Source organism: Cyrtonyx montezumae, unplaced genomic scaffold (genome assembly GCF_038088225.1).
Source record: "Cyrtonyx montezumae isolate F1298 unplaced genomic scaffold, pur_monq_1.0 scaffold_4, whole genome shotgun sequence".
Taxonomy (NCBI): Eukaryota; Metazoa; Chordata; class Aves; order Galliformes; family Odontophoridae; genus Cyrtonyx; species Cyrtonyx montezumae.
In genome coordinates, this window is record NW_027072045.1 from 11,981,981 (window position 1) to 11,998,362 (window position 16,382).

General features: G+C 54.3%; 1 protein-coding gene and 1 pseudogene across 1 annotated transcript; one reads left to right on the forward strand and one right to left on the reverse strand.

The window, feature by feature from the left end:
* The first annotated feature begins 285 nt into the window (after positions 1-285).
* On the forward strand, positions 286-9,998 carry LOC136055052 (dnaJ homolog subfamily B member 12-like; annotated as a pseudogene).
* A 4,123-nt stretch (positions 9,999-14,121) lies between these two features.
* On the reverse strand, positions 14,122-15,069 carry DDIT4 (DNA damage inducible transcript 4). Its single transcript, XM_065747045.1, has 2 exons — positions 14,943-15,069; positions 14,122-14,896 (listed from the first exon to the last, which is right to left on the reverse strand). Exons 1-2 carry the CDS (start codon positions 15,055-15,057, stop codon positions 14,415-14,417), a joined length of 597 nt encoding a protein of 198 aa, XP_065603117.1. The 5' UTR covers positions 15,058-15,069; the 3' UTR covers positions 14,122-14,414.
* Between the last annotated feature and the right edge of the window lie 1,313 nt (positions 15,070-16,382).

Here is a 16,382-nt window from a genome sequence, read left to right on the forward strand (position 1 = left end):
GCTCTATTGGCTTGTACCTCCACTCATCGGCCTCCAGCTCCTCCACCAGACCGGCCAGTTTTTCCATCCGTGCAACTTGTTGATCTGCACAGAGTTCAAAGGTAACCGCGCTTTGCGACGACATCGCAATTAGGCGCCGCAATTAGCTGTAAATCCCCAGCTGTCAGCGGGGAGGGCAGCGCAGGACCCACCCCACCAAGAGCTGATTTGAATGCACCCCCACTGTACGTGTGCGAGCGGACAGGAGCTTGCCACACCACACGGGGAAGCAGAGGGGATTGGGCAATGCTGGATCTGTCTTTACCCATCCCTGTTCAGGTCCTGGCAGGGAAACACGGGGATGGTGAGTGTACAGAGGTGCAAACAGCACCGAGTTCTTTCCTTTAACCTTAATATTGATGGTGCAAAACAGAGCCTGGCCTGCATGCAGCCCTGGCTGCAGCACTGACAACGGTCTTGGGGACCGTAGCAGAAAGGCTCTGCAATCAGAGCGTGCTAACGACAAACAAGCTCAGAGCACAGGCAGGTTGCCTCCCCGGGCTTCCCTGGGACAACTTGTTCCTCTCAGCTTTATTTCAAGCCAGTTGCGCGCTTGGCACGCAGGCTCCGTTTTCAATGAAGTGGTGGAGGGATGAGAATAGCCCTTCTTCTCTTGGCTGCACCACAAGTTTCATGGCTTGGCAGCCTCTCAGAAAAGAAAAGAAACGGGCTGCTGGGAGCCAGCTTGCTAGCATCGAACGTGCACAGTTTGTGCTGACTGCAGCCGCAGAGGTTGCTCTCACTCCACCTCCTGCAACTCGCTATTTTGAGAGCCAACAAACAAACAAACACAGCCATGACCTCGATCTTATTTTAAACCTTTCCTTCAGGGAGGCGGCTCCCACAAACCAGTTCGGAGAGCTGCTGCTCGTTAGGGTGCCAGTCCAGGCACTGCTACGGAGCTACAGAAACAATGGCTCCAAAGTTCAGCTTTGCTTTGTGGCCCAGAAACATGGGATCGCGGCCTCGCAAGCTGCTGCACACCCTGAGCCCTCTTCCTGGCAGCCCTCACTGGTGGAGAACAGGAAACCTCTCCGGGCCGAGACAACACATGGAAGTACCCATTCTAGCTGATGAGAGGTGGAGCCCAGAAAGGATGTGACCCTCAAGAAACAGATGGGCTGCAGTGCTGAGCTCTGCCCGGCAGCCTGAGGATGAGGCCGTGTGTCAACCCCATCGTTCAGCTTTCAGCACCTGGCCCAGGCACCTCTGGAAACCTCTCTTGACCCTGGTAGGGCTGTGAGGGCTCAGCAGGGAAACAAAGGCAGCATCAAGTGACTTGCCTGAGGCCAAAGAGGCAGTCAGTGCTGGGCCACCATCAGGCTGTGGGCATTTGAGGAATGGTGACAGAGCTGCGAGGGGTACACAGCAGGAGCTGGACTGCACGCAGCCCTGAGCAGCTCCTTCTCCCATTAAGTCTGTATCAGTGGGGCCTGGGGGTTAAAATTAAAACCAAGCTGAAAACTCAGCTGTCCCCCAGATCCTGGCCTGCCATTTGTAATCCTTGCTCCTCCTGAACAGCCTCCAAAATGTGAGTGTGACGAACGTGAAGCTTATTTGAGAACTCATACTTTTGCAGGTGATACCATAGCCTGAGGGGAGGTCCTTCTACCTTTACTGGCCTGACTTGGTCTGTGGGAGTGTTTGTGTGCTCGTAATGCAGACGTTCCGTGGATGAGTGTGCAAAAAAAAAAAAAAAAAAAAGATTAGGTCATCCTCTGAGGAATTAGGGCTGAGTAAACCAGAGTTCACTGAACAACATCAATTGGAACTGCCATACTTGAGACATTGCAGAGTTGGTGTGTTCGTGGCGAAGCAGCTTTTTGTAGCTGGAACTCACTGCCCCTGTTTTCTCATTTCTCTTCTGATAGGGTAAAGCAATGCAAAGATTACTATGAAATTCTGGAAGTCAACAGAGAAGCTTCTGATGAGGACTCGAAAAAGGCTTACAGGAAACTTGCTCTGAAATTTCACCCAGATAAGAACCACGGACCAGGGGCTATAGAGGCATTTAAAGGTAAAGTATATGATGATTTATAATTGTAGAATCAACGAAGTTGGAAGGGAGCTTTAAAGGTCAGCTGGTCCAACTGCCTTGCCCTGGACAGGGACACACAGCTAGATCAGGTTGCCCAGGGCCTGATCCAACCTCACTTTGCAAGTCTCCAGGGATGGTGCATTCATATCGCTATGCAACCTGTTCCAGCACCTCGCCACCCTCACAGTAAAAAAACTTTTTCCATATATCCAACCTAAATCTCTTCTCTTTGAACTTGAAGCCATTTCCACTTGTTCTATCCCCACAGACCATGTTAAAGAGTCCGTTCCCCTCTTTCCTGTAGCTCCCCTTTAGGTTCTGGCAGGCTGCTGTTGGGTCACCTCTCAGCCTTCTCTTCTCCAGGCTGCACAGCCCCAGCTCTTTCAGCCCGTCACTGAAAATTTACACACAGCTGTCAGGTGGTGTTGAGCTTGGCTAGAAAGGACTCCTCCAAACAACCTCCCAAGTCAGGTGGAGTGAAAGAGAGCTCTTGTCAGTAAAGCTGTCTATCTGGTGAGATGGTAACATTATGAATGAAGTATGTGCTAAGCTTAAAATACCAAGCACAGGTTGGTGTGTATAGGCTTCACTTCTGCTGGTTGGATAAGGAGAAGCCTTCTTTGTTTCCAGGCAGCCCTTCCTGACTCATACTACATGGTCTTCTGCCACATGGCTTGGGAGGGAATTCCCTCCTGATCTCACCTCCACTCTCCTCTGAACAGGCTGAGAGCCCTCAGCTTGCTGGGGGTTGCTCTGAGTCCTGCAGCCACCCAGCACAGGGTGGTTTTGCATCGGTTTTGCAGCATGAAGCCATTCAAAGCGGGCAGTCTGATAAATGCTTTTCATTCCTGAAATGGCAGCAGCTTTGTGTTGGAGCAGGGGAGCCAGGCTAGCCTGCTCTTGCTGTGCTGCTGCGTGAATTTCGCAGTAAAAGTCTCATGTAAGGTTTGTTTCAGATATTTGAAGACTTAGATCTACAACTGGTGGTGGTAAATAAGAAGCTGAACCTCAGCTGCTTAGGAAAGCCTGTTTTAGGGCAGGGGCCAGATGCAATAGGGAGCATCTACAGATGTGGAGCTACACTGCCTGTGCAGTAAGGCCCTGCTCAATAGCTCGTCCTTCACCTTGCTAGGTGGCGAAAGGCAGGTTTCTTCACCTGTAATCTTAAATTGTGATGTTTGACAAAGGCTTTGACAAGAGTTACGTGCTAGAAGTCGTGTGTTAAGCAAGGTGCCCTTTATCTTCCACTTCAGAGCTATCTGCTGCCGGGTTATCTCCTCTGAGCCTTGTCTCCTGGGCTCCCCTGTCCTTCAGCCCCAAGCTGGGTTCCTGGTTCACTGCACTTGCTGAAGTCCATCTGGCTGTTTGATTCCAGAGTGTGCTGGGGGAAAACGTGCACTGCTCTGAGGGTTTTAGTTAATTTTTTCTAGCATGGGTGAGGGCTTGTCGTTCATCTTCCTGGTGACAGCTGATAAAGTGCTACGTCTTGTCCAGAGATTGTCAAGAGACCTTGTCTCAGTGCAGGGTTGCAGCTGGCTGCAGCCTGTGTGGCACCAGATTTCCATCACTGCCTTGGGCTGACGTCAGGAAAAGAGCTGAACCTGGCTACGTGGGGCTGAAATCCTGGCTTGGAAGGAGGTGGTCCATGGGCTTTGTCAGCAGAAGGCGAAAGAATGAACAGAATCCTGAATTGCTCCATGTTCATTGCTTAACCGCACGGCTGGAAAGGACAAGCTCCTGTGCTGGAGTGAGTCAGTCCTTGCTGCCTCGCTCCCATGCCTGCTTGAAGAAACCTTGGCTCTGTGTGCACTGACTATAACCAAGAATTAGAACAAGTGTTAACATTGCGTTCTATGCTCTCCAAACCTGTAGTCCGAGAGGAAGCCATACCCCTCGGTCTGACTACCAGGAACATTTTGAACCTTAATCTCCTCTGAAAGGCATACGTCTCCCTTCCTTTCCTGTCACTCATGCTCCAGCCTTTAAGTCACCCGTCAGCTCCAGTGCCACAAACTTCTTAACCTCCTTGTGACACAGGAGGAGAGGATCCTCTCTGTGGTCATGTACTCGTGGGTAGGCTGGTGTGGAGGGAAGTGGTGAGCTGGAATGGCTGGGGAGGGAAACCCAGACAGCGGAGGGATGGCAAGCGGTGGTTGTGGTGAGAAGGCTTGCTTGTGCTGAGGCTGGGAAACTGGGGGATGTTGTTCCAGTACATTTCCACTGTCCCAGGCGCTGCTCAGCAGCCCTTGTAATGACATGCCTTAGTTTTGGCGTATGGATGTTTTGAGATGCACTGCTCAGTGACAGAGCTTTTAGCTGACATCTCCTTGCTAGCTTTTGTTGGAGGTTTCAAAGTCTCTTTCGGTGATCTTACCTGCACTTAAATTCTTTGCAGTTCTGATCTTAGACTGTGATACCAGTGCCCTTAATGCCACTTTCAAATAAAATGGATCAACCAAATTCATGCTTTCTGATTCAGTTGCTTATGGATGAAGGCTTTATCTATCGTGCAAAGAAACAACGACTTGAATCAATGAGACTTGTAGCAGCTCTACTACTGGTAATTCTGAGCCTGTTTCATGCCTGTTTCTCTAGGGACATACACAGAATTCATTGGGTTAATCTCCAGGGAAGATTTAGATTAGACCTGAGGAAACATTTTTTCTCTGAAAGAGTGGTCAGGCACTGGAATGGCCTGCCTAGGGAGGTGGTTGAGGCACCATCCCTAGCGCTGTTCAAGAAGCGTTTAGATGAGGTGCTAAGGGATTTGATTGAGTAGTTGGGTAGGGATAGTGACAGGAGGATGGTTGGACTAGATGATCTTGTAGGTCCTTTCCAACCTAATGAACCTATGTAGGCACTGATTTTCCCGTGTGTTTTTTTCTGCCTCTGTTTTCAGAGGAGTGTCCTGTGTGCTGCAGGAGCTGCTGAGGATCCCATCTGGGAGCCAGGGCTGGCGAGTGCTGCCTGTTTGCAGGGCTCAGCGCATTGCTGCTAGAAGGAAGAAGCTAATTATTTCCTTATTGTCCATGTTTCAGCCATTGGTAACGCATATGCGGTGTTGAGCAACCCAGAGAAGAGGAAGCAATATGACCAGTTCGGAGATGAGAAGCTCAACCCTGCTTGGCACAGTCATGCTCATTCGGACTTCCACCGCAGCTTCGAGGCAGACATCTCCCCTGAGGACCTCTTCAACGTGTTCTTTGGTGGTGGTTTTCCTTCGAGTAAGCACATCAAACCTTACCCCCTTGAAAGGGACCCTGCCCTTTTAGCACAGTCACAGCACAGTAGGATTTATTGATTTGAGAGCTGTGTTCCTCCTCGCAGCTGAATTTGTTGAGTTCTCCTTCATAATGCCCCAAACACGCTGAGCTTCTAAATTGGTCAAGACGGGTGTTTGCAGAACTTGGGATCCAGCAGGTAATACAGGGTGTTTCAATTGAGATTTACTCTAGTAGCTCTTTCCTATCTGCTATGTCAGAACTAACACGCTAGCACCAAGTGCTCACAAAGGCATCTGGACACCTCCTGCAGTATTCGTGCTCTGCCTGTCACAAAGGTAAAGCGACTCCAGTGGAAACAGAGCTGCCATTTTAGCTGCGTCTTTTTTCCTTTCCCCGCTGTCCCAGGAGAATTCAGGAGTGGTTTTGCAGCTGCTCTCCCTCTTCAGCTGTAGTTTTGACATGTAAAACAAGGTGTGGAAAAGCTGGTTTTTAATAGAAGAACCAGGAATGATTTCTGTTCGCTTGACAGCAGTTGTGCTGTCCCTGAACAGGCTGGCGCAAGTGTGAGCACAGAATGGATTTCCTTTAAAACCGCTCTTGTTTTATCATTGCTGAGTGCAGTCTGAACCTGAGGAACAGATCAGGCCCATTCTGGCAGCATTCAGTTCAGGTTCTTGGATCTGCTGCTTTGTGTCAGCACCCAGTCTGTTTTTTCTTGGTGAGGCTGACACAGAGCCACCTCCCGTGGCTCCCTCCTGGCAGGCCAGCACCAACCCTGACAGTTATCTCTTGCTATAGGTAACGTTCATGTGTACAGCAATGGCAGGATGCGATACACCTATCATCAGAGGCAGGATAGATGAGAACACCAGGGTGACGCGAGTGATGGGAGCAGGCAGGGGGCTGGGAGCTGGGATGCTTTTTGTGATGCACACGTTGCCAGCTAGCTGCTGTAGCAGTTGTGTGAAGCAGAGCGGTCTGTTTTCCTCCCTGTGCAGCAAGCTGGAGCTGTGCAAGGACACTGCTGGGTTCCCCCTGCTTACCCTGGGGAGCATTGCTGGCCGGAAAGGGCAGGGGGGTGGAGGTTATGCTAGGGCTGGGAGGGAGGGCTTTGCCACAGGGCCTTTGTGTGCAGCACTCCATTGTGCGTTTCTCTTCCCTCAGGGAGGCCTTGGGCTGTTCGTCCAGCTGATGCCCATCCTTATCCTGATCATCATGTCTGCCTTCAGCCAAATGATGGTCTCCAGTCCACCCTACAGCCTGAGCCAGAGGCCATTAGTACCCTGTACTCTGGAACGTGGGGTCGGGTGGGCTCTTGGGGGTGGCACGGTGGGTGGGGAACCAGGCACTCTGTTTTCCCTGCCAGCTTTTGGTTTCATTGCATCCTGCTTGTCCCTCTTACTGCCCACTGTCATATAATGTGCTGGGGAAGGTTCCTTATTGTCAGGCAGGTCTGGAGATGGAAGGTGTGGGGGTGTGCTGGGCCTCCGCAGCCTGTTCCCATGGCTGGGTTAGAAGGGAACAGAACAAAGGAGCTGGAGGAGCTGTAGCCTTCGGTCACACTGCGGTCCCATGTGCATGGTGAAATGAGATGTCGTTAAGTCAAGGTGTGAAAGACCAACATCACATGTGGTGATCATAAAAGCCTCAGCTGGGTTTGGATCTGGTGCAGAGCAAAAGAGGAAGAGGGAAAGGGATCCGAGATCTTTCTGTAGAAGGGAGGATGCTCCCAGAGAAATCCCCTGGTTCGGGACTTTCGTCTTGCTGTGAGGTAGCCACTGTCAGACGTTTACTGGGCACGAGTGCTGTTTCTTTCTGTGGAAATGCCCTGGTCAGCTCATGCTGACAAACAGGTTTCTATTCTCGGTCATGTAGTGGTTCCAGCCTGGAGGGAAAAGGCATGACGAAACGGCACGGCTGCTTGCATCATTCTCAACAGAGGCTTCGGGTAGTTTCAGTGTCAGCTCCGTGTGTCTGTAAGAGGCAGGTGGAGGTAGGAGTAGCATCACCGGTGGCGTTGCTTATGGGCAGTGGTGTTGAATGCTACGGAAACCACCGTAGCTTTGTGTGCAAGATTAAAGTATGTGCTGTTGGTTGGACGGTTTTTGAACAAGGCAAGATCGAGGGGAAGTCTGAGAAGCTGAAGAGTGTAGAGATGTGATTCCTGTCCTTGAAGTCTACAAAGCCAAGTGCATCTGCGTCGTGTCTGTCTGGTTTAGATGGCTGAGGGGGTGAGGAGGCGCTCAGCAGGGAGCGGCTTTGAAGAAGAGCGGCTGCTGGGAGCAGGCAGGCACTGTGCCGGCAGGCGGTGCTGCACGCTAGCTCCACTCACACGGTCGTGTTTTGCTGCCTGGTGCAGAGTGCTGTGCTGGGCACCAAGCTGCGGCTCGCCACCCCAAACCCAGCCAGCCCGAGGTGCTGACATGTCAGGGGGAGGTTTTAGTGCCACTTGTTGACAGATAAAGTGGTGAGCTGAGCTGCTTCTCTGCCAGCAGCACCGTCCGTGCCTCAAAAAACTGGTTGTGTGATGTCTCTGGGGTTGCCCATCATTTGTCCCGGAGTGCTGGACACTGATGAAACATGAAGGAGTGCTTGAATCACACGGTGAGCCCTGGTATCAGGCTGCAGGGTGAGACGGATGGGTTAATGTTTATACCTGCCTTAAGAATCAGGCTTGCAGCAGCTGGTATTTATTATGGGGAACTTTGGGCACGTCTCCAGATGGAGCCGTTCCCGGTGGATGCAGTGTTTGGGCACAGGTCCTGAGCTGCAGCTTGCACGCACGCCCCAGTGAGTATCTCTAGGTTTGCCGGAGCATTGGGGGAAATAAGAACATTGCTTTGTCAGAAATGCAAATCCAGGGGGTAGGGCAAAGAGAGATTTGCTTCTAGAAAGTACTGATTGGTTCAGGCTGGAGCGCAGAGTGGAGCTAATTTTGTTCTGGCAGCAGTGTGTGATGTGCTGGAGGAAGCTGATGCTTGGGATCAGCAGCCCTCTTTCGAGGCTGTCCTGCCCCTCTGCTCTGCCCACATCAGCCCCCAGACCATGCAGTGCCCCTGGGACACGCTGCTAAAAGCAGCAAGGAAGCTGCAGAGATGTAATTAGCACTGGAAATCCTAATGAGCACCGTATTTTAAATGGGCTTAGTCCTCGGGCGGTGTGCCCAAAGGGTTGTGTCTGTGCTCAGATCTGTGCCCACCTAGCTAGGGGCCTGCCAGGCTGTCCCTCCCTGTGCTGATGTTTCTTTTCTACCACAAGTCCTCCCCTTCCCCCCCCAGGGCTGTCCCTCGTGGCACGTTGTGCATGCTAAGGAACTGGGGGTGCTGGTGTTTCATGGTGTCCCATGCCATTGTGACTTTTCTCTCTGAGCCAGGTCTGTGGGTCACATGCACAGGAGAGTGACAGAGCACTTAAAAGTTATCTACTAAGTATCTGAGAACTTTGCAGAGGAATACATGGGCACAAACTTGAAAAACGTGGAAAGGAGCGTGGAGGATGACTACATTGCACACCTTCAAAATAACTGCTGGAAAGAGAAGCGGCAGAGTGAGTAGTGTGAGGTTGGGACAGAGGGCTTTTGTGTGCTGGAAAAGACTTCGGTGACTGAGCTATGCTGAAGTTGTGTTTTATCACCACGTGGGCGCATTTCCTGTTTGTTTGTTCTTTCTGCCTATGACTTCATGTCTGTTTTGTGGTGGCATTAAAAACCAAACCAAGCCAGAACCGGTCTGGCGGGAGCTGTGCCCCAGAGGTTCCCCTGCTGCTGTCAGCTGTGTGACGGAGCGGAGGGCTGCAGCCTCCTTGTCATTAGGCCCCTGCCAGCTCTCTGGACAGCGTCCCAGTTGTCCAATTGCCTCGTGAATGCTTCGGTGTACCCACCCAGCTCCTCGACACGGGCTCATTTGGGAGCCTGCTGCCTGTGTTGCCCGCTGTCCCACAGCCTGGCACTGAGCTCTGAGCCCCTGCCTCTCCTCCCCCGTGCTTGACAGGATGGGTCTCCTTCCACCATGGGTCTGTAACGCCAGGCCTTTCCCTTTGCAGAGGAAGGTTTGTTGTACCGGGCACGCTACTTTGGAGACACGGAGCTGTACCAGCGAGCACAGAAGATGGGCACCCACAGCTGTAGCAGACTGTCATCCATACAAGCCTCTCTGCATGGATAGTTGCTGCCGGCCTGCTCAGCAGAAGTCTAAGTACGAGCTGTGGCGCTTCCTGTGGCAGCAGAGCACGGCACACTAGTGCTTTAAACACTTAAATCTCTGAGGCACAAGTCTTCACGCATCTCTTCTGGATGCACAAACCTAACAGGGGGTGGCAGCCCCCTCCGTAAAGCCCTACACTCCTTAATTGGGAAATTGATTTCATTTAGCTTGCATGTCAGCACCCCTGGCTCTCTCCAAGCTTGCGTTGCTGGTGTTGGTCCTCTAGGAACAAAGCAAAAGCCCCAGGCGTGCTGGCAGCTCAGCTGAGCTCTTGTCAACCGCGCCTTCCGTGCAGCGCTGCATGCAGCTCAGCTGGTTGGATGTTTTATTCCTTATCTCACTAAGCCTCGACCAGCCATGGCTGCCTGCCACCACCTTTTAAAGAACCCTTTTTTCTTGCTTTCTTGTCTGTTTTGCTGAAAAAGTTGCACTGTCCCATGGTGCTGCGGTGACCATTAGAAAGCAGGCGGTCCTTACCGTGATGCTGTGGGGGAACAGAGCAAGCTGGGGCTAGGAGCAGCTCAGCCTGCTAAACTGGAAAACAAAGTGAAAGAAGAGTGGGAGCCTGGAGAGCAGCGGGTGGGGGAGCTGGAGTCCAAGGAGTCCACGCAGTGCAGGGGAGAGCGGGTGTGCTGGGTCACGGGAGGGCTGATAAAATAACGAAAGCTTTGGCAAGGAGTTCAGAGTCTTTTCCTGCTTAATTATCCAGGCTGGAGGCCCACAAGGGCCTCGTCTAAGCACAGTGTTTCTTGAGAGCTGGGTTTCTGTAGGAAAGAAGGGGAAGGTGAAGCTTTAGTCACAGGGGCGGCACTGAGGCTTGCTGCTGGACACCCAGCTGCTGCATTTTCCTGACTCGAAAACCAACAAAATAGAACCAGAGTCCTATTCCATTATTCCTAGCTGGAGTACTTCAGCAGCCAGCCTGCTTTGAACACTCTAAATTTTTCAAAGTAAACGCTTCGGGCCTTGCAGGACACGCGGCTAGGAGCATCGAGGGGGCACCGAGAGACAGGGGCTGGGACAGGCGGTAGCTCGCCTCGTGGCGGACCGCCAGCTCAATCCCAAGATCCAACTGCTAAACCGTATTCGAAGCAAGAGACAAAACACCTTGATCACTGTCCATCACGATACGGAAGAGATACATCGCGTCCTGGAGAGAGTGAAAAGGGATGGAGAACGTCTCTGGTGGGAAGTGCTCTTTGGGTGGTTGCCACTGAGGGGGTTTGGCGCTGGAGCTGTGCTTTATTTTCCTTGGCTAGCGGAGCACATCTTGAAGCAAATCCTCTGGGTTGTGCTTGGCCTTTTCTTATGTACTCTGGCTTTGGTTTTCTTGGTACACCCACTCTTGTTTTCCCTTGCACCTCTCGTGTCAGGGCAGGCTGGTGTTAAGAGCCAGGAGAGAGGCAGTGCTGGAGCAGAGGGGCCATGTGGGTGCAGGGCAGCGCGGGAAGAGCTGGTGGCTGTGGGTGGGCCACGGAGGGGGCACAGGGCTGGGCACTGACCCTGTTCCCACTTTCGTTCCCACTTTCGTTCCCACTTTCATTCCCAGACCCTTGACATGCCTGAAGACTTTTGGTGAAGTGCACCGAGCCGAGGTGATGGACTTTAAATATAAAGAATGAAACCTTATATTAAAATGGAATTGAGATGAGCAACGCACAACCGGCCTCTTTCTGCCCGGTGGACGTCCCAGGCAGCGGTTAGGACACACACAGTGACCCGGCGTCCTCATCCCCTTCCAGCAGCACTGCCGCACGACGACTCATACGTGGCAACAGGAGAGCAGAGAGAGACCAGACGTGATTCGGTAATGCAGCAAACTTTTCAAAGGAGAAACAAGAAAAAAAAGAAAATAGAATCTATTCAAAATTAATTTATAGCTGTATGTACGTTGTATACTAAACTATGCAGGGGTTGGATGATTAAATTATTCTCTTTCACACCCGGTTTGGTGAGCAGGAGGTGTCCGCAGGGCACGTGGCACGGGATGGCAGCTGGGGAGCTCGACACCTGATGGGCTGTCACAGAGGCATTTCCGAATCCAGCAGGGGAAAGGAAAAAAGGAAAGCTCCCAGGTGCTGCAGGAGCTCGTCAGTTTTTCCTTTAGCCATGCATGTCACTTGGCAGCACCCTCTTTTCCCTTGCCATCAGTGTGTTGGTTTGTTGGCCCTGCACTTGGGACTGCTCACCCGGCGTGGCTGTGGCCTTAGGGGATCTCGTAGGGAACGGAGCGCTGCATTGCTCCTGTTGAAAGGAGCCCTGTGGGGGGGGGAGTTGAGTTGCATCACTGGGACAAACTGGATCTTTATTTCATACCCTGCAGTTGATTTTTTTGCCTGAAGACATTTCCCACAAGAGCTGCCCCAGCTGCAGGGGAGCTGCTCTAGTGGGGGCCGTGCAGGCTAAGCCCTTTGGCGCTGCACATCTATGTGCTCCGTCCTGGGCCACGTATTGATTCTGTGAGATATCAGCCCTACTGTTGTCTGTAAGCCTTATGATCCCACTGCTGCTGTGGCTTGGGCTTGATTGATTTTAAGGAGTTACTATTAGATTGTTGTTTTTTTTAATGATATCTCCATCTTCGGAAGGAACTCTGTGGATGTGAGACGGGAGCACGGGGCGGTTGGCAGCAAGGGTGGGGGCTAGAGAGAGAAAGGGCAATTTGCAAGAGGTGCTGACCACATCCGAGCACTGCATTCCTTGCCCAGGGCTCTGCCAGCTGAGTCCTGTGATTTCCCCAAGTTGTTACCCGTGGGTAATAGGAGCGAGAAAGCGGAGAGCCTGGTGGCTGCTCACAGGAGCTCTGTTTCTTCCTTTGGAATTAATGATAAAGTTGTACATCTATAAATAAATGCTTATAACATGGAAGGCTTCGGCTGCGGTGGTGGTGGTGGTAGTATGCAGGTCCTGATGCAAAATTATCAGCCCAGCAGCGTGTTTTTAACTGCTCCTTTCCCTCTGCTGGAGCTCCAGGAGGTTTGGGTGCAGTGGTTTGTTCTCCTCCCACGTTACTCTGCACTCCTGCAGAGGGAGTGGGGGTTTTTGAGCTCTGGAGGTCTCGGGGAAAGCAAATGCAAGCCCAAGGCTTGCAATGGGGTGCACAGGGAATAAGCACCTGAGCAGTGCCCCGGGTCCACCTGGAGGAGCAAACTGATTCTATTTAAGATGGGATTATTGCTAATGACCGTTAATAGATGGCTGAAAGCTGATTTTGTGTAACCAATTAAAATAATTACTTAATATCCCAATTTGCAGTTTGACCTGGACCTGCTGGAAACCAGAGGCGGCTGCTGTGCTCGCTCCCCAATGGGGCATCTGCAGCACGTGGGGTCTGCCCTGGTGCACCCGGGACAGCGGTGACCCAGACAGAGCCCTTACACATGGGCTTTCTTTGATTTCCCTTACTGGTGAGGGCAGCTGGGGCTGCCCATGAGCTCCTTCCCCAGTCACAGGTCAGATGTCCCTGAAATGAGAGCCAGGAGCAGTGCTGCTGAGGAGAGCCCCAGGTATCACAGCTGCTGTGTCCTCCGGGGCCCCAGGCAGTGGTGAGGCCGAGTGGAGGCTTCTGGCACCTTCTGGGAGCTGCCCCCAGGGACCTTGATGTGCATCCAGCCCCGGTCCTGTTGCAGAAAGGGCAGCTCGCTATTAATAGGAGCTGCTCCCAGGGCTGGATTTGAGCTGGCGGGGCATCGGTGGGTTATGGGGACCTGGAGCAGAGGGGTTTTGTTTCACTGCTGTTTGTGGGCTTTCTATGGAGCTCCCCGTGAAACCCTTGAGCTTATCCAGGGCCCACAGTGGGGCACAGTGGGCAGCAATCCCCACGCATGCCTGGAAGGCTTCGTGAGAATGTGTATATATAGCTCAGAGACACAATGCGTGTCAGCTGTCCTGCTGCTGCCTGGGGCACTGTGCCTTCCCTGCCCCGTGACACCCCAGCGATGAGCTGCCAGCTGTGCTCTGCTTTTCAGGGTTCACAACACTGGAGCACATACACACAGCATTGATTTCTGGCCAGGTCCCAACACGGAGATGCCCAGTGTGTGGAACAGAATGGGAATCCCCCCAATGGGGAAAGGGCCAAGTCTCGACCTGCTGGGAGGATGCATGGGGAATAGGAAACACACCAGCTGTGCTCCAGCTGCTGCTCTGCTTTTACTCGGTGAATTTCCTCATCTCTGAAGGAAAAAGAGACCCCACAAAAGCCCTTGCATTCAGATGGAAATAGTTCTGTCGCACCCAGCGTACCTGCCTCAATTACATTTCAGCGAAAGCATTTTTTTACCCCGACTCGTTATAACTGCTAATCGCAGGCTGCTGTTAATTGCACTCGCTGGAAGCAGATGCGAGCAGGCTCAGGAGCACTGCCTGGGTGGGTTGACACATGCACACACACACCATCTCTCCCCCCCACCCCATACCGACCCTTCCCACTGCTTCCCCATGGCTGTGGGGCACCTGGGCGGCTCAGGGGCTGAGTCAGCCCACCTGAGTCACAGCCCCGTGCCCCACGCTGAGCTGCGCAGCGATTCCTACCCCCCACCAGGTGTCAGGGGGCTTTCTACACACGGAGGCAGTGCCGGCATCACCCCGCAGTGAGGACAGGGCTGCGGCAGGGGAATCGGTGAGACGGGTTTTATTAGAAAAGTAAAAAAAGAAATGACACAATTGCATAGGAAGTCTCGCACTTGAACATCAAGTGTATGAGTGTAACTGCAATCAATGAAGCGCACGCGTCGGGGAGGGGTCCCGCCCTCCATCCCCGTGCCCCTTGCACGCACACACGCCCGCACACACACACAGCTCCCCCCCTCCCCCAGAAGCCCTCATTGATTACAATCGATCACGGTTACAAAAAGGGACTCCATCAGCAGGGGACCGCCCCGCAGCAGCCCTGCCGCCCCTCCGCGCCGGTCAGCACTCCTCGACCAGCAGCTGCTCGGAGCTGTACAGCTTCTTCTTCATCACCCTGAAGCCCGTGCTGAGCTTCACGGCCCGGCTGAAGGCGGGGCTGAGGGCGGGCGCCGAGGCCAGCAGCCCCTGGATCTTGGGCCACAAGCGGGAGTCCAGCCGCAGCACCAGGGTGAGCTGGAAGGTGGGCACCACGGCGGGGTCGGCGGCGATGCGCCCCACGTCGTGGCAGTCCTTGCCGTGCTCCACGCAGAGGTCGAGCAGAGCCCCGCGCAGCCCGCAGGGTTCGCTGCAGGCCATGCGCAGCAGCTCGCTCCGCAGCTGGGCGCCGAGCTCAGCCGGCATCACCAGGCGGGAGCGGCGGCGGGAGCCCAGCGGAGCGCTGCCCAGCGCGGCTTGCACCAGCTCCAGCAGCCGGCCGCTCAGCAGCTCGTCCTCGGGGTCGTGCAGCAGCTCCAGGTCCGGGTCTGCGGGACGAAGAACGGCTCAGCCGCCGCGTAGCGGACCCCCTCCGCCACGCCGCGCTCTCGCGGACAAACAACGGCTCACCTTCCTCCGAGCCGGACGCGCTACCCAGCGACTCGCAGTCGGAGCTCTCCAGGCGGCCCCGCTCGCCGCCCGCCAGCCGCTCCCACAGCCCGGGCATCGCGCCCACCAGCTCCGCCCCGCCGCCCGCTTGCTCTGAGCCGCCGCCCCCCGCGCCGACCACTTATAAAGAGGCGGCGCGGAATGCCACGCCCCCTCCCCGCCGCGCCAGCCAATGGGAGCGCGGGGCACGTCCGCGGCGTCTCTCCTGCCCGGTGACAGCGGCCGGCCACACCCCCTCCTCCCCCTCCAGCACTCGGCTCCGCTCCGCGGCCCCGCGGGGGGGAGGGGGTTATTGAGCGCGGGGCGTCCCGCACGGCAGCGCCCCGCGTGGGTGCTCGCCCCGCGTGGCTCGGAGCCTCGCGGCCGCAGGGCGGAGATGGGCCCGGCGCGTGCCTTGGCTCGGCGCTGAGGGCCCGCGGTACGTGGCGTTCTGCCGCGAGCACCCGCAGGAAGAGCGGCCTCAACGGGACTCTTTGTTCCGCTCGCCTCGGGTTTGTTTTTCCCCTCCCCGCCTCGACTTGTGCTCCTCGCGGCCCCGGGGCTCCCCTCCCCCTCCGAATCCGCCCGAGTGGAGTGGGGCAGGAGTGGGGCCGCCCGGGTGTCACGAAGCCGTGTTTGGGGCAGGGCTTCGCCCCACGCCGAGTGTTTACCGGGAGCGGCGGCCCGATGTGTTTGTGCACTCGGTGTAGCGTACACGGTGAACTTTTCCTCCCGGCGCACGCGTCCATTTCGGTGCCTGTGATTAAAATGCACGGGGTTAAAGCGGGGTTAAAACCCGATTCGAGTCGGTCCACTTCAGCAGGCGCACCTAAACCTGGCTGCCACCTCACCGGCTGTGACTGCTTCCCCCATCGCGCCCTTCCCCCACACCAAGCAGGAGAAATGGTTTCAAAACTAATTAATTTATTATCACAGAGCAGCTGAACATATAATAAGGAGGAAAAAGGTTTCAGGGCATTCAGGGTACAGCTGCGATGAAAAGCTCTCCCATCTTTGAAAGCACGGGTTGCTACCACAGCTGTGAAGACCAAAGAAAAGTGGCCGTGGGAAGAGGACAGTGTGGGCAATTCGGGAGGCACTGCTGGAGAAAGAGCTGTCCTTACAGCTGGGCCAGGATGGGTCTCATCCTGCCAGCTCCCCCGAAGGAGGGCTGGGAGGACACAGCCTCCCTGGCAGGGCCTGGAGGTGCTCTGCAGAGGTTGGAGTGGCAGAGATGCACGTTTCCCAGGCAGGAGATAACGTGGCCCAGCAGCAAGGTTGCTTTCCATCTCCCCTTCTTCCTCTCTTTCAACCCAGTCCTGCTGACACAGCTGTAAATACCCTGACAGACGGTGGCGTGTTCTGAAGTTGGGCCAGAGTGCCTTTCTTCTGCTCTGTGGCGAT